The following is a 27,191-nucleotide window of genomic DNA, read 5'->3' as shown; positions in this document are numbered from 1 at the left end:
CAGAGAAGGTGACAGAAATGGAACAAGAGACAAAATGTGAATATAACCAAAGATTGAGTAACAGCAAAAATTCTTGAAATTGACCACTTTACAGTGTGGTTATGTTAAGAAAATGTCCTTGTTCTTTGGAAATATACAGAGAGCACTAGGGTGACGGAGGGTCAGAAAGATCATGACATACAGACAGAGAATGAAAGCACCAAGTAAAGCATTAGCCGGCAAGCCTGAGTGAGGGTCCACTGCTTTCTCCACTGCTCATGTAAGTAATATAAAGTTGAACTTATTTTAACACAAAAGATATGTTAAACATGACAAAAATATTGGTGAGAAAGAGTACCTTCACTGGACAGCTCTCCAAGCCCTACATCTTCCTGTTCCATGAAGAGCTTTGACCCAATGAGATAGGGTAAAGGGCGGTCAATGTAGAGATCCTTCAAGGAAGGAAAGGGCACAGCATTAAACACATGGGGTGAAAATAAAGGCAAGAGCTACCAGACATTCTCTTGCATCTCACTATCTCAAACAAGCTAAGGTAATAAATAAAAGTAGAAAATAAGAAACACGGCAAGGTTAAACATTTGATTTTTAAAACATTAAGTCCTAGGTAAAGATAACAAGGCAAAGCTGACTTCCTCCCCCAAATACCTCAGCAATAACGACACTAGCAATGCCTGTGAAAGGTTTATAGCAGTAACCAAATCAAGGAATATACCTCCCAATAAAATGTTCCAGAGGAGGCCTAAGGATGGAAATCCAGAAGCCTGAAACCATGGTAACACCTACCTCCCCTTACTCTAACAAAAGCAAACAAACAGAAAGCCCAGTCCTAGTGGGCCTCCCTTTGTAAACAGACAACATTTACACACTGAAATTATCTTCTGCAAGTTCTCGGCCAGCCAAGACTTCAAAGTGTAACTATCTTTAAAATTCTTTAATTCTTTGGCTGACCAATACCGCTTAAATATTACCATACATATAAAAACAATACTTATTTGAGAATCATTGATAATAGCCCAAAACTTGGAGAGAAACAAGGAAATAACCCAAATGTTGTCAGATGCTGAGACAATAGTAGACAAATCCAGACTGAATGGAGCAGAGGGAACAAGACAAGGTACAATGGGAACCAGGAGGGATTTCTGAAGCTTTCAGCAGAGCAAAAAGAAGTTTGGCTAGGTATCCATAAAGAAAAGGAAGTATGAGACAATGGTACTAACCAAATTATCTACAGTTAGCATAGCAAAGTAAGTCGTTCAAAGACTGAGAAGGATCTCTGTTTGGGAGAAAACAGTATCTTAAGAAACAGAAGAAAGCCGGGCAATGGTGGCGCACGCCTTTAATCCCAGCCCTCGGGAGGCAGAGGCAGGCGGATCTCTGTGAGTTCGAGACCATCCTGGTCTACAGAGCTAGTTCCAGGACAGGCTCCAAAGCCACAGAGAAACCCTGTCTCAAAAAATCAAAAAAAAGAAAGAAAAGAAACAGAGGAAAAAAATATTGTCACCCCTACTCCCAGCTAACGACACAATAGAATCTACAAAGTGACACTGATACAGTAAAGCCAGGTGACAAAGCAATAGAAGCAACAAAGGAATCCATAGCACCCACCCGCAACATAAAGTTAAGTCAAACTTCAGAGCCAAGAAAGCATTCCACCTACAAAAGGCTGGCTGTCCCTCTGAGACATTCAGCCATGGCCACAGCCTCACTCCTGGGCATCAGGAAGAATACTTACACTTCATGGCATTAACTTCCCCAGACCCACTGCTAACTTCTAAGAGGAAGCTTGTACAGGAAGTTCCTGGTGGCTTTACCTGTAACACTCCAAGCAACAAATGCCTTTCTCAAGTCTTCCTAAGCACAGAATATCTGCTCCTCGGGAGCTTCCCTATTCATCTAGCCCCAATCCAAAGACTAGGAACAAAAGGGAAAGAGGTTGGTCAATGGGGACAAAACTTCAGGTGGCCCAAACATGAGCTAAACAAGAATGACACCAACACCGACGAACGTGGCAAACTGCACTGGGAAAAGCCCCAAAGGCCTGAACCCTACACAGAGAACTGCAAGCATCTGAGAAAAGCTGGGAGGGGGAGAGGTGGTCCTCCCAGGGAAGAACACACCAATTGGTTGTCCAATGCCAAATGATCATCCCTGAAAACATACATACAAGTAATAATATATAGAATCAACAGGTTATAAATAGGTATATATTAACAATGAAAACAGGGGCTGGAGAAATGGCTCAGTGGTTAAAAGCACTAATAGCTCTTCCAGAGGTCCTGAGTTCAATTCCCAGCCACCAAATGGTGGCTCACAACCATCTATAATGGGATTGGATGCCCTCTTCTGGCATGCAGACATACATGCAGACAGAGCACTGAAACATTAAAAATATATATACACATAGCTGGGCAGTGGTGGCACATGCCTTTAATTCCAGCACTTAGCACTCAGAAGGCAGAGGCAGGTGGATCTCTGTAAATTCAAGGCTAGCCTGGTCTACAAGAGCTAGTTCCAGGACAGGCTCCAAAACTACAGAGAAACCCTGTCTCAAAAAACCAAATACAACAACAACAAATACACACACACAAATAAACAGTTAAAACAATGAAAATAGAGATCATGAATTTGAAGAAAAGAGGAGAGAAGTATAAGAAGGAAAAGAAAAAGAGGAACATTGTAATTAAATTATAATCTCAAACAGAACAAAAAAAACCTTTAGTTAGAGGAAATATGATCAAGAGACAACAATACAACATGTTGACTATAGTTAACAAAATTTATTCCATTTCTTAATCATTGAAAAATTTTAAGTATTCTCACCATGAATGAATACACAAGATACACACAAGTTCGAATAAGTCATTCTACAATAAATGGATATTTCAAAACATGTACAAGATAAATATATGTTTCTTTTACCAAAAATTAAAAACAAACGAAACTTCATTTTAAAATAAAAATGGGCCACAGATGGTTAGGTGGGTAAAGGCCTACAGGCTAGAGTTCAATCCCCAGGACCTGTGTAAAGTCAGGAGAGAACCGACTCCAGAGTTGTCCTCTCTTGGTCCTGTGTCATGGGACATGCACGCCCCCATATAAACACATCAATGAAAAAGTTCAAGTATTAAAAAACTAAGTTTGGCTAAGCAGTGGTGGCACGCACCTTTAATCCCAGCATTCTGGAAGCAGAGGCAGGCAGATCTCTGTGAATTTGAGGCTACAAATTCTACAGAGTGAGTTCCAGAACAGTCAGGACTGTTACACAGAGAAACCCTATCTAGAAAAATAGAACAAAACAAAAAATAATAATAAAATAAAATTTAAAACTAACCAATTCCAATTAAAAATCTCATCCTTCACCTTAACATCTCAGCTGTAAGTCAGTTTTGTCTCAGGGTTCTGGGGATGGCTGCTCATGTCAATGTCTCCTCTGCCACAGACTATACCAAACACCCTAGAAGAGGAGGAGGTTTGCCCTGCTTCCCTCTGCCTTGTACCACTGACATGCTCAGTGTGTCCAGTAAGGGGTCAACTTGGGAATGCCGGTGCCTTACACACCCCATGCCTGGCAAAACAGTCAAGACATAACATTGTAACTGAATGCCTTTACCTTTGGTTCAAGGATCAGTTCCATCCGCTCATTGGCATCATCTTCTTCAGAGTCTGAGTTCCCTGCTTTTATGTCAAGTTGCTCAAACGCACTATCCAGGACCTGTAGCCCATAGTTCACAGCCTCCCGGACTTTAGGAATCAGGTCTACCTCTTTCTGTTCCCGAGTCTTCTCCTACAAACAGAATGTTCTTCAATGTGTCTCCCATACACCAACCTTAAAGTCATGTCCTCCTCCAAAACTTTTAACTCAAAATGTTAATATTCACTTTCTGATACAGACTTTGGAGTAAATGTACAAACTTGAAATCTCAGTTTTGTTGCTTTCTGGACATCCATCAAACCACTTAAACTCTAGAATTCCAAATTTTCCATTTAGAAAATCAGAGGAACATTTAAATTAGAAACCAAAGCTGAGACTATGAAAATACTTTTGAGAAAGGAAGAAGGAAGGAAGGAAGGAAGGAAGGAAGGAAGGAAGGAAGGAAGGAAGGAAGGAAGGAAGGAAGGAAGCGTCTGCTGCTTTCTTACGGATCTTTAGGCTAATGGAGATAGAGCCTGGGGTCTGACGTGTGTTAGACAAACACTCTGCCAATAAATTACTCCTTTAGTCCTGTGGTGCACATCAAACATATCACTACCTACTTTTAAATGCAATGCTGGCTAGATATAACCACACTACTGCATTTTACTGAGGAGCAAATGCATTGAGTACTATTAAAAATAAAATTCACTTTCCTAAAAATGCCAGGAACAGGAAGAGCCACAGCTGGTTTCTAATATGCCAATCTAACAGCTTCGCTTCTTAATAGTTCTGGTAAAATAGTAACCTTTCCAACTGACTTAGCTTTTTCTGAGGAAGTCAGACCTGACTGAAAGTGACCTTCACAATAAACATACTCAAATGCCATGCTTGTCTAAATAAGAGGAGGGAGTACTAGCCTGAGCATACGAAAGTAAGGCCCAGAATCTCCTTCTTAGGTGTGGATACCAATGTGGGCTAAGCAAGGATGTGTATGAACAGGTCACATGGTAAGTCCCAGAATAAAAGGTGAGAACTACAGTTCCTTGATCCCTTGGTCACTTTCCAAAGCACACAGCCCTCAGCGACTTCCTTCCTTTCCTTCTTTTTTCTTTTTTTTTTTAAATTGTTGAATTATTTATTCATAGTTTAGTTTTTGGGTTTTTTTTTTTTTTTTTTTTTTTTTGGTTTTTCGAGACAGGGTTTCTCTGTGGCTTTGGAGCCTGTCCTGGAACTAGCTCTGTAGACCAGGCTGGTCTCGAACTCACAGAGATCCGCCTGCCTCTGCCTCCCGAGTGCTGGGATTAAAGGCGTGCGCCACCATCGCCCGGCCCTCCTTCTTTTTTCTAACCTCCACAAGTTCCACAAACCCAGTCCATGGGGATGAAGCTCAGTTGTAGGAAACTTGCACAATGTGCACGAGGCCCTATATGCAATCCCTGGTACTAAACCAGAACAAAGCAACAACCTTAACACATGGCTTTCTCTTGCTGGCATGGCCTACCCACTGACTTTTACTTGACCATTCTTTTTTCATCTGTATAAAATCTCATTCTTGAAGGTTTCTCCAACTAGTTTAACAATAAATGTCTTCTTGTGTGAACTTCCAAAACACCAACCATGCAATGCAGTTCAGATCAACAACCACCTATGGCCTCAATAGACAAGGAAACCACTTGAGAGCAAGTGTGCTAAGTCACCAGTTCCTGTATTTCTGTGACAGAGTCCACAACTGCTCACTGTACAGTCCACGCTGTCCCAACACACCTTGTAGTGCCCATGGGGTCCTCAAATGTGTATGCACCAAACCTCTATTTACCTTACTATCTAATTCTGATCTGAAAAAAAAAGATTAAAACAGTCACAAAAGGCTGGGGAAACTGGGTCTTCACAGATCTCACTTCTGTTACATTCATTTCCCAAAGCACAAACCTTAAGAAACCTCCCTGTTTTCATCCAGTGCATGTGACTTCTTTCTGTGTGAACTTTGAGAAGAGTGACTTCTAGATCTTTAAAGGGTAGGAAGAGGAAAAGGAGGAGAGGAAGACAGGGAGAGAAAAGGGAGGAAGCAGAAGGAAGCTGTGGCCTGCAATCCTGTGCTGTTTACTCTATGCCCTCTGCTCTGCTCTACGCCAGAAGTCAAATTTCATCTATATATTAACAGGCTAAGCTTCAGAAAAAATGCAAGAGTTCTATTGGCCCACTGCCAAAGGAGCATGGTCCCAGTCCACATCAGCCCTCTACCGCTTTTCAGTTAGTGATTCAAGGATGGTCCTGGTCCACATCACCCCCTATCGCTTCTCACAGTCAGTGATTCAAGGAAAGAAGGACTGAACACAAGTACCTGCTCCGATTTTTCTGCCTCGGTCTTGAGTACCTGCTCCTCCACCTCTTCATCGTACACCCGCTAAGTAAGGAAGCAAATTCATTTTACATAGTTAAGCATAGAATGGAATCACATGTGAAAGTTCAACACAAAGAACAGTTTTTGTTGTTGTTGTTGTTGTTGTTTTTCATGACAGGATTTCTGCTGAGCTTTGGAGCCTGTCCTGGAACTAGCTCTTGTAGACCATGGAACTCACAGAGATCTGCCTGCCTCTGCCTCCTGAGTGCTGGGATTAAAAACGTGCACCACCACCGCCCAGCACAAAGAAGAATTCCTAAAAAGAGGAAAATGGCTTTTCAGAAAAACAACTGGGACCACTACCAAAGGGTCATGGATGAATAACTAAGAACAACAGTTAATTCACCTAAAGTTAAATTTTAGACAGAGACATGAATGACTGAGAAATGAGACTAATCAAAGAGTTCCGAAACTACTATGATCACAATTGGTACACTTTTTTTTTTAACTTAAGCTAATGCATAATTCTAACAGGGCCACAATACAGGTATATTCATCCAAGACCATTGCCAATATCAACTGGTAAAACTTACCAACTAGATAAATACCCTAACAAGTGGAATAAAAAATATGATAAAGGTAAAATTTACTTTTATTTTATTGCTTAAAATGGCTGAATTTTTTTTATACGTACCTCATATAAATCAAAGAAAAAAAGGGCAAATTCACCAACAATCTGCCAGAAGATGCACAGCCAAGAAAGAACCTCTTTCACAAGACAGGTCTGTCATTCTGGAAACTCACTGCAATTTTTTTTAACAACTGGAGTATAACATCTTTGTTATAAAAGCAATCAGTAAGTGGGTATTATGGCTAATATTGTCAACTAAGTATTAGACAACAACTAAAACTCAAGCTGCTGGGCAATCCCGTGAGGAATTTATCTTATTATTTAAAGCAGGAAGACCCACCCAGAATCTGGACTGACCCACATAAAAGAACATGGAAGAAGGAAATTTTGCTTTTGCCCACATGTCCTCACTCTAGCTGGCAAGTTCATCTATCCTGTTGCTAAGGCTTTCTCTTGCTAGTGTTAGAAACAATTTCTTCAAGATGCTAGGGATCTGAAGATCGGCAGCTCTCCAGCACCAGATGCAGACTGCTGGGATAGTCACGCTCCTGGCCTGAACAGCTACTGCACTCTCAAGTCTCTCCTGGGACTAGCTAGATGAGATCCTGCAAACCAATCTAATAAATCCTCTTAATAAACATGTTCACCATATCAGTTCTGTTCCTTTAGAGAACCCTAACTTATATAAGAGGACAATGAAAACGTTCTACAATCAGACTACAGGGTTTCAAAGGTTTATGGTTACATGTAAACACACTTAGCTGCACTTTTGAAAAGAAACTTCCCAAGTCACTTAAAAATTGTTAAGATAATACAAGCTCAATACTGCTTATCTGAAGTTTTTAAATTTGAGATTTTTAGAATATCTTCAAAGACTTTATAAATATCCCTAATTAGAAAATACAAAATCTAAAGCTGAAGCACACAAAGTTCCAGATTTCACTTCATTTCTTTTTGGATCAAGAATAATTAACCTAGCCGGGCGGTGGTGGCGCATGCCTGTAATCCCAGCACTCGGGAGGCAGAGGCAGGCGGATCTCTGTGAGTTCGAGGCCAGCCTGGTCTACCAAGGGAGTTCCAGGACAGGCTCCAAAGCTACAAAGAAACCCTGCCTCGAAAAACCAAAAAAAAAAAAAGAATAATTAACCTGTGCCCATGAGAACTACATGGGAAGACCCTGTTGCTGAGGACACAACACTCTGGTTGTGGTACATGGAGAAATCTGACTGGAAACAGGCTGCAATGTCCTCTTTGCTAGATAACTTTCATAGACCTGGAAGATACTATGCAGTAATATCTTGGAAACAAACAGTAAGCAATGTCTTTCCCAGAGGTAGACACTGTGTACAACAGTACCAACCCGAGTGGCACGACTGTTCTGGTGATGGCCAACTGCTATCTAATTGGATCTGAGACCTGCTCCACAAGAATAAATTAATGCCATGTTCTGTAAACCAGGTCTCAAAAGCCCATGCTTGGGAGGTCAGAGGCCATCAAGTTTGAAATACTACTGTTTTTGCTAAAATGACACATTGTCAAAATATCTTCTAAATGTTTACACCCATAGGTTAGGGCTATTCTCAACCTTGGTCAGAACTGTCAATTCATAGAGGAAAGTCTAATGACCATTTCTGAATACAAAGAAGTTATATGAGTAGTTGACCATGGTGGTTCATGCTTACAGCCCCACTTTCAGCAATCTAAAGCAGAAGACAATGAATTCATGGCTAGCTTAGGCAACAAGATCTCATATGATAAAACAGAGCTGTTAAAGTAACTTTCCCTAGTAAGTATATTGGATTATGATATTTAATAGCATAGAGTAAAGAACAAAGAAAATTTCATGGAAAACTAAGTTTATGTTCACATAAACCTGCACATAAGTCAATGAGGAAAAAAGCTATACAACAAAAGCTGTCCTTATGTGCACACACATAACCATAAATACATACTCTAAGGGAACAAAAGCTGTCCTTATGTGCACACACATAACCATAAATATATACTCTAAGGGAACAAAAATAAAAATGCAGAGATACAAGTATCCTTCCCCAAAAAGATTACATTTGAGAGGAAGAAATGGAGATGGGGAAAGAAGTAATTGGTTCCTGTGAAGCAAATATGGAAAAATACTAAAATCTGGTATTATTTCTCGGTGCTGCACATTCTAACCATGTGTGGTTATTCTTTTCTTTCCTAAACAAATGAAACAGTTAGTAAAAAACTGATAGCAGAATGCTACATTGATATAATCACATAACAGGAGTGAGACTCGGTTCATACGACAGGTGGCCTCTAATCCCAGCACTGGAGACTGCAGGAGAAGCATGAGTTGAAACTCATCCTTGACAACATAGGGAGTTTGGTGCCAGCCTAGGCTACGTGAAACATTGTCTCAAAAAAAAAAAAAAAAGCTTAGGTACATAAAAAGTCTCAAAGATGTGCAAAAATGATTTTAATATTAAGAATGTAGGTTACAAATGCTTGCATGTGCACATGGATACACACGTGCACACACAGAGTATAACATCCAAACTAAAGAAAAATACAAAATAACATTCACCAGAAGTTTATACGCTATAGGCTTCTCTTTTTTGTTTTTTATTTTTTTAAGACTGATGTCTACATGAGAGCAGACCTAGAACATTGGCCCCAGCTTCCCCAGTAGTCTCCGCAATTCAGATGACTTTCCTTATTCTTACTAAGTTTTCCTGCTAACTGTCCTACACCAAACCTTACCAAATACCTCCAATATGAGAACAAAAAATGTACTTGAATCTTTTTTTTTTCCAGAGCTGAGATCAAATCCAGGGCTTTGCACTTGCTAGGCAAGCACTCTACCACTGAGCTAAATCCCTAACCAAGTAGATGAATCTTTAAATGGAGATTTTTAAGATAGGGTAGCTACTGTAGTTGTTTCAAATTTGTATGGCAGGACCTCTAAGCTGAAAAGGCCGGGTTTCCGACTAAAGTCTAAACTGTCAATACCTGGCTCCCGCCCCCAACCCCCACCCACCTATCACCAGAATCCACCCCTCAAGATGTCAACATCCTGGGGCTGGTGAGACCAATGTGACATCTAAAACAGCAAGCGGTTTAGGAAGACCTGAAGCCCACTAGGTCATTGAGAGGGGAAGTGCTCAGAGACAGCAGGTGATCACTGGAATTCCTTCCCAGGCTGACCTCCCAGCTTTGCTTCAGGAGCTTTCTAGAATTGTTAAGGGTCTTCAGTATTTGACCTCACAGAAACTTTCCTCATTTGGAGAAGTGGGGTATATGCCATAGGGAACAAGTAAAAAGGACAGGACAGATTTTTTTAAAAAACAATTACACACACCTCTGGTCCTTTTCGCTTACATGTTACCCCATTCAATTATTTAAACATTCATGGTCTCTATGTATCCAGACTGTGCTAAGACCCATGAATATGTTTAGCTAGATACTAAGGCTTGTTACGTAACTTTAAAAATAACGTTGCTAAGAAATAATGTGTACACAGTACCACATACAATGAAAATTTTAAAAAAAATTAAGACTGTTAGACTGCTAATAAGTGACATGCGGACTGGGTATGATAGCCTATCCTTTTAATCCCAGAACTCAAGAGGCATAAACAAGCAGATCTCCATGAGTTCAAGGCCAGCCCAGTCTATTTATCATGTTCCAGACAACTAGGCTAAATGGTGAGACACTGTCTTAAAAAAAAATTAAACAATAATAATAGTGGAGTATTGAAAAGACATAGGAGGTTTCATGACAAGAGGTACTACTACCTGATATAGAGGTTTAGGGTTAATCTGACAGACAGACAGATGAAATCAAAGGACATACAGAGCAATCTAGACAAAAGCAAGACACTCAGGAGCTCCAAGGCTACTTTATAGAAAGTAAAATCTGTAAAATAGAACAGGATGGTGGAGGGGGCATCATGTGCAGGGTATTACAGCCATTAAGATTCTGAACTTTAACCCTAAATTGTCAATTCTCTTGGCAGCTTAGTAATAACATCTGTTTTTTAAAAAATAAAGGGGGGGGGAGAGAAAATGGTTTTGATAACTGACAGAATAATCCTGAGAAAAACCAATTGTTTCTTTTTTAATTTTTTCCCAGAAAGCTAAAAATTCTTTAACAACGGACTTTTAAAATTTCCTTATGATCTTTTAACAAACTAAAGCTATTACCTACGACTGCTGAGTCTAAGGTCAGCCTGGGAACTCTGTCTCAAAAAAAGATGGGGGGCTGCCTTAAAAACTGGGTCTCTTTCTGACTAGACGTAAAACTCAGGCCAGCCCTAATGAGCTCTCCTCTTTCGGGACGCCCTCTCCTTACTAATTATGGTTCTATACAGCTTCCATTTCCCTCAAAAGCCCTGGCTGTCTACTGCCCTAGAAAGTCCAGTTTGCTCCACTAATTCTAGAATGCAGTTTGTAATTACGGGCCTGCCTCTGAGATTAACAAAACCCAACTGACTTTAAATAATCTCGCAAAAGAATCCCCACAAACCCAAATGACAGCAGCATCCCAGTGTGAAGAGTAGAGCCAATGTCAGGGTGTGAAGAAAACACACAGGAGAGCAGCGAATGCAACAGGTATTTTTGTCAGGCTGATTTTTTTCCCCAGTTTTCTTAAGCACTACCTATTCTCTGAACACCCTCAGCTGCTCCCACAAACGGGAAGAAGCTGTACCATGTGATATTACAGAAGGTCTTGGAAGCAGTTCCATTTGATGCAGCACCAACACACTCAGGAAGAAAGCTCGTTGCAGACTGGAAGGGGAGAGGAATAAGGACTTATCATAAGGAGAGAGAGATGGATGGAAATACAGAATCCACAGTCCACAAAAGTAGACATGAAGAATAATTAACAAAAAGTTTTCACAAAACCTAGGCTACTGTAGAAAATTCTAAGAAAACTTTGTGATCGGAAAACGAAGCTCATGATGCCCCCTCCTCCTGAAAAAGTATGATCTGGGGCCATTCTGGCATAGGTGCATGGAGTATAGAAAACTTCCTGCTGCTCCCTGATCTACACTGCAACATTGAGTGCAAGAAGAGCCGAGAATCTGATGTAGCGAGAGGTGCACTATGAGAACGGCACGAGAAGAACATCCAGTCCAGCCTGATGAACAGCGGTGGTGCTCCAGTCATCCCCTAACTGACCCTTCCAGACAGACAAATGCTCAAGCTGACCAGGCCGGTCTGCACACATAAGAAATGTCGTCGGCTTGAGCAGGCCAATCCAAAACTCTGAAATACAAAACCTTCTGAGTACTGACATGAAATTCAAAAACATTTTGGACATGGGGTTATTTCAGTTTAGGGGTGCTGAACCGGGAAGGCCTGCCCATCTTAAACACCAGAAATCTGAACGACTTCTAGTCCCAAGAATCCCAGACAGATAAGGTACATTCAGTCTGTACTGGGTTTACTTGCATACAAGTTAAGTTTCAAAAAAATCAATGTTTCCCTTTGCCAGTAAAGAAAATAATTGGTGGGGTAGTCAGCTAGTCTGGCACATGCAGTAGTAAACAAAGAGCCCTCACCATATCTCATGTCTCAAACACGACGGAACATGAGGTATGGCACTTCAGTTAGAGCTCCGAAATTATGCAAACATGCCCCAGCGACAGCCCACGTGGCACTCTGATATTTTCACAATCCTAAATCATGAGCTCTATGATCTGAACCATTTTGGAAATTATGTCTAGTACTTTACACCCAACAACTCCAGGACACAGCCTACTTTAGTAATTCTCTCCTCACTGCTGGGTGTAGGACTGTACACCTGTAATCCCAGTAACTTGAGATGCAGAGGTGAGAACTTCAAGGTGAGTTCAAGGGACACTTGTTCTACATAGCAAGTTCCAGACCAGTGAGAACTAAAGATGAGCAAAAAACAAAGAAAAACAAAAACAAAAAAATAAAGCCTTCCACCACCCCAGAAAATGCCTTTTCACAAATGAATTCAGAAAGACATTCTTTGATCATGAGAACTAAGCTCCCCCCATCCCCATTCTCATAACAGCCTTCCTTTTGCTCGACCGGCTCCAGGAAGACGTGTTTCTTTTCTATCAGAGCTTTACTAAACCTGTGTATTCCTAGCAGCTCACAGAAACTCACTATGGAAACAAAACTCACATGTGCTTTGGTTAAAGCACGGCCACATGCTGACTGCTGATTCTCTGTCACAGATTTAACCGTGGTAAGAAAACTGTCGTGGACAAAATACATAGTAAACATCTGCCTCCACTTACAAAACTGATCAAAACATAAAGGACCCAATCAGTAACTGAAGCCAAAAGTGATGCTCAAACAGTCAGGTACATGGCTGATCTCACCCAATGAGCATAGCAGCTTTTTGGAGAGGCACACAATTCAGCCCAACTGTTCATCACCCTCAAAACTAAAAATAGAAAAACAGAGTGAGGCAAACCTTACCGTTAGTATTTTTGTTTTTTGATTTGTTTTGGCTTAGAAAGGCCAAAAACTTTACTAATATGACACTGATTCTAGAGAAAGGAGCTTCAGTCACCAAGAACCAAGCTATCTGCCAAAACTTAGAAGAGAATCTAGTTATCATCTCAAATTACATTGGCTCTTACTCTCTGAAAGGGATTATTTGTTACATAAAATATACTGAAAGAACTCACGTTCTCAATGAACTGGGTGTTAGAGAGCATAAGGAAGTCATTGAAGACATTGTGCAGACGACAATGTGTCGCTTTGGTCTCCTGAATTAATCCATCCACCTGTTTCTTGATTTCATGGGTCCTGGAGATAGTCTGCTGCGAGAATTCCTGTAGAAACTGCAGTAGCTGTTTTGAAAGGAACATACAGAAGTATCAACATTACATGTGGGGCAAAACAAAGAACCCTTTCCTTTTCTCCAGGTGTTATGTAGAAGGGATGCTACTTCTGGAGTCCAGTGACAAGGAAAAGCATTAAGAAAGCTCATCAGGTAAGCGCATCCAGCCCACAAACACTTGTTATCACATTTCTGGAGGGATTTATAGGCCTGTTTGGTTCTCACTCTCCAGAGACCACATTTTAAGTGTAGCATAACAAAACACCCCAAATCCTACTTGTATGGAACTGTGAAACTGAAAGTTCTAAGCTCTCGCGTTCCGAAGTGTGGAGTCCTACTCAAGAATATCTGTTGCCCCATTTAACCCAGTTCCAATACAGAAGCGCCTCCGTAGAGACAGCAATCCTTGAACAGGGCAGAGACAGTACTGGACAGCAGGATGGTGTGGAGGGCAAGGTTGAAAAGTCTCAGCACGGAAGGAAACCCGCGTCTGCGCGGCAGAGTGCTGGGCAGGGCCGCCCCCCCCCCCCCCCCCCCCGCCCCCCGGGAGTCTAAGACTGCGCCTTGAGTACAGGAAGGTGTCCCTCCCCTAGGCTACAGGGAACCCGCAGCTCTGGCCCTCCCTGGGCCCAGGGCCCTGAGCTCACGCCGGCGTCGGCCGCCAGCGACCAGTTCTGGCTGCTGCGGCGGATCTCCTCCACCGACCAGGGCCTCTCCCAAACGGGCTCGGACGCCGGAGGCCGCTCCGAGTCGGGGCTAGTCCGGTTCATCTGCGGCCGAAGGACGAGAAGCAGCACTCAGTCTGGGGCGGAAGAGGCTTCTGCCCTGCCTTCCCGGGCCGCCGTCCTCACCACAATGACACTGCCACTCAGCAAGCACGAAAGTCACTACCGGAGACTACCGCACAGCCCACCCGGCGTTGTGGAATCACGTGGTCCGCATCACGTGATGGCGCCCGCACGTGACTTCAAGCGCAGCCTCTAAGAGGAATCTGGAGTTAGAGCTCCTGAGTAGTTGAGATGTGTGTTGTGTGTTTGTCCAGAGACAAGGTGCTTAGGCGGCCAACTCCAGTGGTGCGAAAAAGATGGGTGGTTATCAGTGGGCCCAGCGTTATCCTATGGCCCTACCAGGTGGGAGGAAGAAGGCCAAGAAGGTGGACTGAGGACGACTTCCCTGCTGCTTGCTGAAAAAGCAAATGGTGTGTGACAGACCCAGACACTCAGTGCCCTTCAAACGTGGTACAGCTGCTGACCCTCTTGGTTTCAATTCACAGTGTAGATCAGCTTAAATTTTTTACTTCAGGTCAGATTCAATGCCACTTCCCACAGTCAGAAAAAAAAGGGAAGGTAGAAATCCCAAACTCCTCTGGCTACCCACTAGCGCTTTTGGTGAGTACAGATTCCCCTTTGTGAGCTGTTCTTGCCCGGGCAATAACCCCATATCTTTCCTTTTGGTGTGCCCATGAACACATTACTTAGCTTCTCTGAGCTTTCTTTCACAAATAAAAGAAGATATTTTTCTTGCCAGAAATGATTATAGTACCTGGTATATGGTGATTGGTTACTCTAGATCGTATTAGTTCCCCTGTGCAGCCTGTTTTTCTTTTTGGATTTTGCTTTGTGGTCACCTCATTAAAGATTTCTCTTTGGTATAAAACTAAGACAAATAAAAACATGCTCAGGTAAAATTGTGTGCAAGAATGTCCACTATAGCGTTAATCCACAATACCCAAAAAAGCAGAAGGAACCTAAATGTCCATCAACTGATGGATGGACGGACGGACGGACGGACGGATGGATGAACAAAACGTGAAACCACACTATGGCCTGTTATTCACAAAAAGGAATAAACTGCTGATATATGATAGGACATGAATTGACCTAGAAGACATTAACTGCAAGAAGCCAGTCACATATGAGCACAGATTATATGATTCTCTATATATGGAATGTCCAGAATGGATCAACCCAGAGAGAAGTAGGTTGGCGGTTGCCAGGGCTTGAGGGAAGATGGGAATTGAGAGTTGACTGGCATAAGGGGGTTGGGGTTCCTTTTTGAGATAATAAAAATGTTAGACTGTGGTGATGGTGTTCAACTCTCAAAAATGTGTATTGTTTTTTGTTAATTTATTATATATACATATATATATATATATATATATATATATATATATGCTTTCCAAGAGATAGTGCCAGATCTCATTACAGATGGTTGCTGGGAATTGAACTCAGGACCTCTGGCAGAGCAGTCAGTGCTCTTAATCTCTGAGCCATCTCTCCAGTTCTCTAAATGTGTATCGTAAAGAGAGTGATTTTATTATACAAATTATATCCCAATGAAGCTACTCTAAAGTAGGAAATGGAAAAGAGGGTGAGGGGTGGGGTTACTACCAAAGTTAGGGTTAACAGCATCTCCCTAGCACCGTCTGCAGTGAGCCACAAGAGCTGGAGTGAAGGCCTGGGTTACCTTAGCATTGCTGTGATGGTCACAGTGTGATTGTTTGCTGTAGGAAGTCTTACAGTCAGTGGTTCCCCGCCCACTGGGGCATGGCCTCTTATACTATTTAAGCTGCCGTGGTGCCTGCATCTGCTCTCTTTTTCCGGTTGCTGGATTCGGTTTCTGTTCTCCTTTCAAGCAGAGGATTCTGATTTGTGAGTTTACCCCTAAGTAAATAACCATCTATTTCTCAATTCTGAGCTAGTTTGGGATTTCTTTTAAGCATCCTTCCACAATTGTTAGGGATAGCATTAAGATGAAGCTTAGGCTTAGAGCTAGTACTAGAGTTCTGCTTGGGTTAGGGTCAGGTTACTGCAGTATCCTTCATATTTGTTTTAGGGTTAGAGATTAAGCAAGTATTACAGATAGGCATTATAGATAGGGGTTACAGTTGATATTATGGTTAGGATCAGAAGTAGTGTTAAGTTTACGATTAGGATTGGTTTGGCATTAGGGTTAAGACTAGCATTAGTGTTCCGTTAGTGGTTGCTTAGGGTTTCTATTGCTGTGAAGAGACACCATGACCACTCTTATAAAGGAAAACATTTAACTGGGGCTGGCTAGCAGTTTCAGAGGTTCTGTTACTGTCATGGTGGGAAGCATGGTGGCATACAGGCATGGTGGCATGGTGCTGCAGAAGGAGCTGAGAGTTCTATATCTGTATCCATAGGTAGTAGGAAGTAACAGTGACACACTAGCCATGCTTGAGTTCCTGAGACCTTAAAACCCACCACTTAGTGACACATCTTCAACAATGCCACATCTACTCCAACAAGTCACACCTCCTAATAGTGCTCCTCCCTATGGTCCAACATTCAAACAAATGAGTCTTGGGGGCTGTTTCCATTTAAATGACCACAGTGATATTGTTGAGTTTAGGGTTAAGGTGAGTGTTTTATTACTTTTCTAATGTTATGATAATAATTATCTCAAAGGCAATTAAAAGAAGGGTTATGGTTAGGATTTAGTGTTATAATTAATTGTGAACTAGAGTTAGGGTTACGGTATGGTTAGTATTAGGGTGAGTGCTACCGATGATGGTTTAATTAGGATTAGACTTAGGGTAGGCTTAAGATTCACTATAGGAGCCGGACCGTGGTGGCATATACCTTTAATCCCAGCACTTGGGAGGCAGGGGCAGGCAGATCTCTGAGGCCAGCCTGATCTACAGAGCAAGTTCCAGGACAGCAAGGACTACACACACACACACACAAAAAAAAAAAAAAACCTGTCTCAAAAACCCTGTTTAGTCCTAATACTTAAGAAGCAGAGGTAGATTATCTCTGAGTTTGAGGTCTAACTTCTCTACATAAAGAGTCAGTCAGGCTTACATACTGATATGCTATCTCAAAAAAAAAGTTATAATTAGGGCTAAGATTATGGTTAGGCTTGGGGTTAAGACTCAGTATTAGGTTAAGAGTTAGGAGTTAGGGGTTAGAGTCTAGGGTTACAGTTATAGTTAGATATGCTGTTAACCTTTAAACATAATCCTAAACTCTAAATATAATGCTAAGACTAACCATAAGCCCTAAACAGAACCCTAATGCTAACCCTAACGCCATCCCTAGCCATCACCTTAATTCTAACCCTACCCCAAGCCTAACCCTATTGCTAAGTCTGATCTTAACCTTAACCATTATCCTAAACCATAGTCATAAATATAACCTTAGTCAGATCACTATACATAAAATTAACCATAATCACATTGTTAATCTTAACTCTAACTCTGAACGTAAGGATATACTAAATGGAAACATTAAACGTAAAACAAATGCTAACCCTAATCATACCTTAAACTTAACTTACTGCCTTGTTGGGGTTTCTATTGCTGTGATGAAACACCATAACCAGGAGCAACCTGGAGAGGGACACTTATTTCACTCACAGGTCCATATAACAGTTCAGCAAAAGCAATGAGACCAGGAGCTCAGGCAGGGCAGGAGCCTGAAGGCAGGATCTAATGCAGCGGCCATGGAGGAGTGCTGCTTACTGGCTCGCTCCGCTTGTTTTCTTGTAGAACCCAGAACCGCCATCCCAGGAGTGGCACCACCCTCAATGAGCTGGGCCTTCCCCCAAGGATTACTGTTTTTAAAAACTGTCCTACAGGCTTGCCTACAGCCCAATCTTATAGAATCATGTTCTCAATTGAAGCTCCCTCCTCTCTGGTGACTCTAGCTTGTGACGACACATAACCAGCCATCACATTTACCCTAACCATAATTATTCTCCAACACGGTCCCCAAATCTAACCCTAACATTAATGTTAGACATAACCTAAACTGAGCCCTAACCACAACCATGAAGCTAACCCTAAAAGTTTAAAGATGTGTAACAGCAAATCTGCCCTCACATTATTCATAACCCTGACAACCCCTTCCCTTGTGTAAGTGTAGCACCATCAGCATAGCTCCACCAAACTGAAACCATGACCATGACCTTAATACCAAACCTAACAATAATGATAAATCTAACCCTTATGGTGACCCAGACCCCAACACAAGCCTATCCCTAACTCTACCTCTAAACCCAATATAACTCTAAACCTAACGATACATCTTAAAGTAATTAGAACCCAAAAATTCAGAGTAACCATAATTGTAACCCTTACTGTAACACTAGCTTACTGTACAAATCCTAATCTTGCACCCTAACCCTAACCCTAAACCTAACATCTAACCCCCTAACAGTAAACTAACCCTAACTTCTCACCCTAATCCCTAATGTGTATTTACTAGCTCTCTCATAGGCAGGCCTAGATGTGCAATTTTTAAAACACATGTATTTCCTAGCTTGTAATAGATAGGTGTATATGTGCAGGTTCACATGTACCTGTATTTCCTAGCTCTATCATAAATATGAATGTGTTCACTGGTTCACACACACACACACACATGCATTTTCTAGTTCTGTCATAGGTCAACCTGTATGCACATATTCACATGCGGGCAGTTTTAAAGCATGGCCATATGTTGGCCTGTATGTGCACGTTCAGACAAGGATTATCTGTGCATGGCCACACGTCAGTGTGTACAGGCATGTTCGTACACATGCACTTTCCAAGCCCTGCCATATGTTGCCATATATTTGTATGTTCCCATATATGCTATGTCAGATCACTCACAAATGACAGCATGTTCACACATGTTCAAACTCATGCACTTTCTGAGCACTCTCATATGGTTGACATAATGGGTTTCAGGCATGCCAGGCTACATAGTTAGATTCTGTCTTCAAAAAAAAGTTTCGACCTGAAATGTAGCTAAGTTGATAGAAGGTTGCCTTGCATACATGAGACCTTAGGTTTGATCCTTGTCACTGCATAAACTGGTGTAGTGGCACTTGCTTGCAATCCCAGGACTAGAGAGGTAGACAGGAGGACCATGAATTCAAGGTTGTCCATGGCTACACATTGAGTTTAAGGTCAGCCTGAGCTACATGAGGTTGTTTCATTTTTTTCAAGTTTTAGAGATTAGAAACACAATCAAGAGAATAAAAAGGAAACCAAAGTTTGGAGTAAAATGATTGTACATCAAATATCTGGTAAGAAGCCTGGTTCTTAGAGGTTAGATCAGAGGGATCTCAAGTTTGAGACCAGTTTGGGATATATAGTCAGTACCAGGCCAGCAAAAAGCTACATAGCAAGATTCTCTCAAAAACAAAAATAAAACAAAACAAACGACACACACAAACAGGGAGATAGGACTCAGTGGTAAAGAGCACAAAATATCTACAATATGACATAATCAATGAACAGGCATGGTGCTGAGTCTGAACAGTACAAAATTAACCTCACTAGTGGGAGGCAGCCATATGTCACTTCTACCACATGAGATGTCCCAAAAGAATCACAGCAACATTCCCAGTATCCTTACTGCAATGCAAGCTTGCACTTAAACCTGAAGAGACCTCAGACAAACCCACTTTATGAAAGCTGAAGAAAGGCCGGGGAGCTGCTGCAGACCAAAGGAGTTTAAAGACATGGCAATTCAATGCAGCCCAAGTCTGAGGAAAAGAAAAGTCAGAGGGACACTGAGGCAAGGCAACACTGGGTATGAGCTATCCATTACCCAGCAGTTACTGGTTTGAGGGTGATTTAGTAGTGTGTACAGAGTCCTGGATTTGAACCCAGTACTGTCTATAAGCCAAGGGTCACGGTGCACACCTGCAGTAACAGCTCAGGAGAAGACAGGATCAGAATTGCAAGGTCACCCAGAGCTACAGAGCAAATTTGAAAGGTGGGGGAGAAGGCTTAGTGTTTAAGAGCACTGGCTGTTCTTCCAGAGGATCCAAGATTGGTTCCCAGCACCTACAAGGAGGCTCACAATTACGTAAGTTCAGCTCCAAGGGATCCTACTCTCTTATGGCCTCTACAAGCACCCACCCACATATTATTAAATAAATAAAAATAATTTTAAAAAGTAAATTTGAGGCCAGCCTAATTCTCAAGACTCTGGGAGCTGATTTTGTCTTTAAGTATTGTTATCAATATATATTTGTTGAACTTGCTAACCTAGTTTGTTGTCTTTGCTGTGATAAAACACTGACCAAAAACAACTTGGGGAGGAAAAAATTGATTTGGCTTATAGGTTACAGTCCATCACTGAGGGAAGCTAAGGCAGAAATCTGGATGTGAGAACTATAGAGACCATGGAGGAACACTTCTTACTGGCTTGCTTCTCATGGCTTGCTAGGATTGCTATTTCACACAGCCCAAAACCACCAGTCCAGGGGTGGCATTGCATGCAGTAGGCTGAGCAAACAAACAAACAAAAATACCCCCACAAACCAATATGGTGGGGGTATTTTCTCCCTTAAGGTTCCCTTTTCCCAGGTGACTCAGTCTGGTGTCAAGTTGACAAAACTAACCAGAACAATACCTATGATGGGGACAGAAGATGCAAGCCCTGCTCCTAGGAAACATAACTGGGAAGAAAATGCATATACGCTGTACTCTCAGATGTCTGTGGGGAGCGGAGAGAGGGGAAGCGTGACTAGACATGGCCACCTGCTAGAAACTGTGAAATCTGAGTTGAGGCTCTACAGGAGTTCTCTGGATTATTAAATCAAATAAGCTATAAATTTGCAATTATTTTCAAAACAAAACGATAGTCCTCAAATGCAGCAGCTTCTGTGGGTAGAACTGAAATTTAATTCAAGATTCTGATGTCTGTCTAACTAGGGAGCCTGGTTGCTTCCTTTTTACAGACGAGGATACTAAGGGCAGAGAGGGAAGGGGATTTGCAGTAGATCCCAATCTGAGTTGGCTGTGGCACAGGCTGAATGCCACGGATGCTAGTCTGGTGAGCTTCCACTGCTCTCATAGGATTGTCCCTGCGGCACAAGCTGAGTGTCCTGTCAAGAGATAGGACCTTGTCTGATGTCTCCTCCACCTCCTTGCTGACCTGTCTGGATCTCCAAGCTCGATCCCTGCTAAGCCTCACCTCTGAGTCTGTAGGCAATGAAAGGTAAGAGGCTGCATTTCATCACATGGCTGGCAGGCCAGATGGCACGGATTTACCTCCTCTTTCATCTAGTTCACTGTCCTACTTAATGCCACAATAACCCAGGCTCACGGCCACAGTAGATTGGTCTAAGTATGGACATGGACTCACAAGGGCACAATTTTGACCTTTGATCCCGTTGGCTGTATTAAAAGAAGGCAGGGCACAGGCCATGTGACAAGTCTGGTGTGAGGATCAGGACCCAGACAGCCACTTTCCCAGTCAGGAGGAGAAAGCTGGGTGGGCAAAAGAAAGCTAAGAAAAGCAGAGATGAAATATCCTCAGGTCCAGGTGTTTCTGACACCCCCACTACGATCCATAAATGTCAGTCTTATCCCAGGAATTGTTATTTCATGTCAGCTCGTCTGCTGTGTGCTTCTGTCACTTGAAAACAAGATAAACACACCTGTGCTTCTGGTCACTAGCTGTGCCACCTGCGGGGCCCACCATACTGCCTCTGCTGGGATAGGAATGGGTACAAAGGAGGTGGTGTAGAGGCATTGTCCTACTGCCTCCAGGTCTAATGGAGGGCAGTGGTCTGAATACTGTGGACAAGGCCATTAGTGTTCTCAACCTCCATCTTATCTACATGCTTTCTGGAGCATGGCCATATCCTCTTCCTTTTGTAGGAAGATCAGGTCGTCAAACATAATCTGTGACTTGTCGACTATCATTAGAAAGAAATAAGGAAATGAAGCCTTGTCTGATCTCTCCTCAGAGGTCCTCAGTGGCAGTCAGAGGAGGAATTGGGGGACGTTTGCACCAACATCAAAGCAGTGCTTACATCCTCTTCACCTCTTTGTTTATCCCCACCCACTTTTTGATGCTGGGAATGGGACTCCAGGGCCTTATGTATGCTAAGCAAACACTCAACCTCAGAGCTATACCCCTGGCCTAAGTGCACAAACCTAGAGTATGTTTCTGTACACACACTGGTCTGCATAACCACTACCGACATCAACAGACTGGAACATCTCCAGCTCCAATACCCAGGACACCTGCATCCTGGCTCCTAGCCAGCTCACCTCTTGCTGTTCTGACCTACCTCTGCCATCAGTGGTTAGTCTCGTTATCCTTGAACTTCAGGTTGTAGGACCACACAGCACATGGTCTTTCTTGTCTGGTTCATTTCACTCCAAAAAAAATATTTGGAATATTGACTTTTAAAAGATTTATTTTTAAAGTTCTATGTGTAGGAGTGCTTTTACTTTTTGTTTTCCTATATGTATATGTGTGTATAGACCAGAAGAGGGAGTAAGACTCTCTGGAGCTGGATTTACAGATGGTCGGGAGCTACAGTGTGGGTTCTGGGAACCAAACCCGGGTTTTCAACAAGAGCAGTCAGTACTCTTAACTGCTGAGCCATCTCTCCAGGCCTGGTGGTGACTCTTTACTGCTGGCTCTAACACTCATGATCCTTTTTTCTTACCATTTGTGTGCAGGGCCCATTGATGCCAGAAACTGTAGATGAAAGTTTCTATCCTGCCGGGTTCCTTAGCTGTTCAGTCCCAAAGAAACACACAGAGGCTTATATTCATTATAAACTGTTTGGCCTATTAGCTGAGCCTTATTAACTGGTCTTACAGCTTAAATTAACCCACAATTCTTATCTATGTTTAGCCATGTACCATGGTACCTTTTCTCAATAAGGCATTCTCACCTTGCTTCATCTGCATCTGGATGATGACTGCATCTGTCTTTCCTCTTTCTAGAATTCTTAGTCTGATTGCCCCACCTATACTTCCTGCCTGGCTACTGGCCAATCAGCATTTTATTAAACCAATACAAGTGACAAATCTTTGCAGTGTACAAGAGCTTTATTCCACAGCAAAAAAAAAAATGGACATCAGATCCCTTGGAATTGCTGTTACAGATGGCTGTGAGCCACCATGTGTATGCTGAAAACTGAACTCGGTTTAAAAGTAGCAAGAGCTCTGAAAAAACTGAATCATTTCTCCAGGCATAGATACTTGTGCTTTTCATGGAACCCTGTAAAACAATCCCTATTTCTTTTTTCTTTTCTTTTCTTTTTTCTTTTTTTTTTTTTGGATTTTCGAGACAGGGTTTCTCTGTAGCTTTTGGTTCCTGTCCTGGAACTAGCTTTTCTAAACCAGGCTGGTCTCGAACTTACAGAGATCCGCCTGCCTCTGCCTCCCGAGTGTTGGGATTAAAGGCGTGTGCCACCACCGCCCGGTCCCTATTTCTTCATCTTCTTTTTCCCCTCAGGTATTCTGGATGCATTGTAAAGATTTTCACTTGAACACACATAATTTTTAAAAGTCTGGCAACTCTACAAAAGTGCAAGAACAACAGTTTACAAAACAGGGACCACTCCTTTGGGTTTTGCATATATTGGTTGCATATATAGTTGCTGCAGGTAGACTGAGCAAATTTTGGTTTTGTATTTCACTTTTTGTTTTTTGTTTTTTTTGAGACAGGATTTCTCTATGTAGTTCTAGTTGTCCTGGAATTCTCTCTGTAGACTAGGATGGCCTTAAACACAGAACTCCACCTGCCTCTGTCTCCTGAGCGCTGGGATTAAAGGCATGTATGACATGGCTTTGTGATTGTCCTTTTAAAACAAGCATTCTGGCCGGGCGGTGGTGGCGCACGCCTTTAATCCCAGCACTCGGGAGGCAGAGGCAGGCGGATCTCTGGGAGTTCGAGGCCAGCCTGGTCTACAAGAGCTAGTTCCAGGACAGGCTCCAAAGCTACAGAGAAACCCTGTCTCGAAAAACCAAAAAAAATAAAAAAAATAAATAAATAAATAAAAAATAAAATAAAACAAGCATTCTAACAGACATGATTCAGAATAGATTAATACTTCCTTTTGATCATTACACTTAGCTTGAAATAAAAACTCAGGCACTCTATAGAACAGGATTTTCTTTAAGAGCAGTGCACAGAGTCAGTTGGAAAATGATGTGCTGGAACCTGCTGGGTCAGCATATGTTCTCAGGTTGCACCAGCAATCATGCCTATGGCCACCTCTCTGCTTCTAAGAAAAGGGATGAAATCAGGGTAAACCATTTTTGGCCTTCTGTTAGGCTGGGCCACTGTGGTGTAGTGAATGACATGATGTTAAATGGGAATTGTATACAGACAGAGGCTATGTTACATGTATCTTGCCTGACATACCAACTCTGCTGGGGGCAAGCACATCTCTTAAGAGCATAGCTATTTGGAAAGGGGGAAAAGGACTTGGGCACATGGCTTTGTTGGTGGGGGAACAGGACAGTTTGTATAGCATACCAGGAGTGTAGCTTGTTTTGAAGGTAGGCTTTGCTCCAATGTTCATTAGAATATATGAAAGCTGCTGCGGTCGCCTTGGCCTGGGTGGCTAGTGAACACTGGCCTGAGCCAACTCAGGAGACAGCTTGGATGCAATCTGACCTGTCCCACCACCACCTTCCAGTGTCACCAATAGTGGCTTAAGTATTTCTTACATGTCAGTCACTCCAATTCCTTTCAGGGTTATTCATTTTCAGCTTAAAGCTCATCTGTGAGGTCAGGATCACTGTAGAAGCAGACAGCACTGAGGTGACTTGTCCAGGACAACCAGGTGGAGTAGCAATATTTGCACAGGAAGGCAGGCCATCCATCTCTAGTCCATGCTAGTCCCTAAGGGGCAGGAGGAGCTGATATGCATTTTCAGGACTGAAAGCTAAATAGGTAGATTTAAGTCTATGGAGGTGCAAATGAGACAACAGAAAAATCTGCTACAAATAGAAGGGGGAGGGACAGCTTAGTGGTTTAGAGTGCTGGCTACTCTTCCAGATGACTGGGTAGGCTTATGCTGCTTGTAACTCGTTATGGGGGATCTGCTGCCCCCTTTTGGTCCCTAATGGCATCGGCACAGAAACGCATAAATTAATTATTTTATTTATTTATTTTTTTAGGCTCAGCCAAACACAAGGAGCAGTTATTTAGAGAACAGAATCACCATTTATTCCTTTAGTAATTTTCTCCAAAGATCCGCAGAGGGCCGGGGGTTCAGACCAGTTGAAAGGTCCCCAGATTTCTAGAGTTCACCATTCAGAGATGTTTAAGGGAGAAGTTAAATATGTGTTGAGCCCAGAAAGGGGAAGTTCAGGATGTTTTGAGAGTATTTCGTGGAAGAAGCTGACCTGTGTTACAGGATCAGCAAAAACTTTTCTGAGGAAATGACATTTAAGCTGAGGCCTCATGTCATCTGTTAAGAGAGAAAGCTGTACTAACCACATGGTGTGTGTGTGTGTAGGCCCTGAGGTGGGAGAGAAAAATTTGCACAATAGTTAGAATTCAGAGATATTAGCTAATTTGCTTGTGTTGAAATAAGAGCAGCGGGGAGCTTTCCGCCACCCGGCCGCCCACATGGCTAGCTTAGCTTATGCCCCGAAATAATTACACGGAAACTGTATTCTTTTAATCACTGCCTGACCCATTAGTTCCAGCCTCTTATTGGCTAGCTCTTACATATTGATCTAACCCATTTCTATTATTCTGTGTGGTCCACAAGCTGGCTTACCAGGAATGATCTTAACCTGCATCTGCCTGGAGTTGGAGAACCATGGCGACTCACTGACTCAGCTTCTTTCTCCCAGCATCCTGTTCTTTTTTCTCCGCCTACCTAAGGGTTGGCCTATGAAATGGGCCTAGGCAGTTTCTTTATTAATAAGAAATCATTCCCACATCATTTCCCCTTTTTCTGTTTAAACAAAAAAAGGAAGGCTTTAACTTTAACATAGCAAAATTACAAATAACAAAACAGTTATCAAGCAAGAATTACAGTTACAATATTTATATCTATTTTATCTTTTATCATAACTAAGGAAAACTATAACTATCTATCCATTCTTCAACTCCATCAAAGACTCCAGAAGGATATAATATTGCCTAAGCAAATAAAAAATAAATGACAGAGACATCTCGCAGCCTGGACAGTCACCCAAAGTTCCTCTGTACCGTTGGGGCATCCATCTTCAGCCTTCAGGCCCATAGTATCCAGCAGACATTTTCATCAAGCAGGAAAGTCCCAAAGACAGTTCAGTCACTTTCTGCTGTATCCTGCAGAATGTCTCGCAGACTCTCATGAATCAGGAACCCAGAAAGACCATCTCACCTTTTTGGCAAGTTCAGCAGTCCTCTCTCTGTGGGTTCTCTGTGTCCAGTTTATGCAACAGTCCAGGCAAGAGCAGTTTCTTGCCCAAATGGCTATCAACGTCCATAAGGATCCTCTTCGATGCCCATCTTCCTCTTTAAGTAGATTGGTGCTGTCAGGAGCAGACGTGTCTCATTGTCATGAATAACCCTAATTTATTAAAACATTTAAAATGCCATATTCTGCAGTCTTTGAAAGATATGAAGAATGCCTATCTAACTGAAATATATCTCGATATATATAGAAAATCTAACTAACATGACTACAAGCTTGATTATTATCAATGATTACCCATTAACAACCTATATTTCCTAGTTATACATTACATTTTAAAAATGAACTACACAATCACAATACCTTAATCAAGATCAGAAATACATATACATATAACAAAATTGACCTTAAAATCCATACCAATGCAAATTATTCATACCTATATCATGCTTGGCTCCATGAAAATATATTTTTCCAGCTTTTACTTTTCGTAATTTTTTCTTTTATATATGTGAGTGTTTTTGCCTCTGTGTGTGCATGTGCAACATATGTATACAGTGGCCACAGAGGTCAGGTGCCAATCCCTGCAACATATGTATACAGTGGCCACAGAGGTCAGGTGCCAATCCCTGCAACATATGTATACAGTG

General features: G+C 42.1%; 1 protein-coding gene across 8 annotated transcripts in view; it reads right to left on the bottom strand.

Annotated features, from left to right (window-relative positions):
* Washc2c (WASH complex subunit 2C) overlaps positions 1-14,336 on the bottom strand; it is a 56,041-nt gene extending 41,705 nt beyond the window's left edge. For all 8 annotated transcript variants that reach the window (XM_013353028.1, XM_013353033.1, XM_013353035.1 and 5 more), the window contains exons 1-5: positions 14,058-14,336; positions 13,256-13,420; positions 5,976-6,038; positions 3,611-3,784; positions 338-431 (exon numbers count right to left, since the gene is read on the bottom strand). In XM_013353028.1, the coding sequence (XP_013208482.1) occupies positions 338-431; positions 3,611-3,784; positions 5,976-6,038; positions 13,256-13,420; positions 14,058-14,180 (619 nt within the window). In that variant the 5' untranslated portion in view covers positions 14,181-14,336. The remainder of the gene's footprint in view (positions 1-337; positions 432-3,610; positions 3,785-5,975; positions 6,039-13,255; positions 13,421-14,057) is intronic.
* Between the last annotated feature and the right edge of the window lie 12,855 nt (positions 14,337-27,191).

The sequence above is a fragment of the Microtus ochrogaster genome, unplaced genomic scaffold (genome assembly GCF_000317375.1).
Source record: "Microtus ochrogaster isolate Prairie Vole_2 unplaced genomic scaffold, MicOch1.0 UNK1, whole genome shotgun sequence".
Classification (NCBI taxonomy): domain Eukaryota; kingdom Metazoa; phylum Chordata; class Mammalia; order Rodentia; family Cricetidae; genus Microtus; species Microtus ochrogaster.
This window is presented reverse-complemented; position numbering and strand designations above follow the sequence as displayed.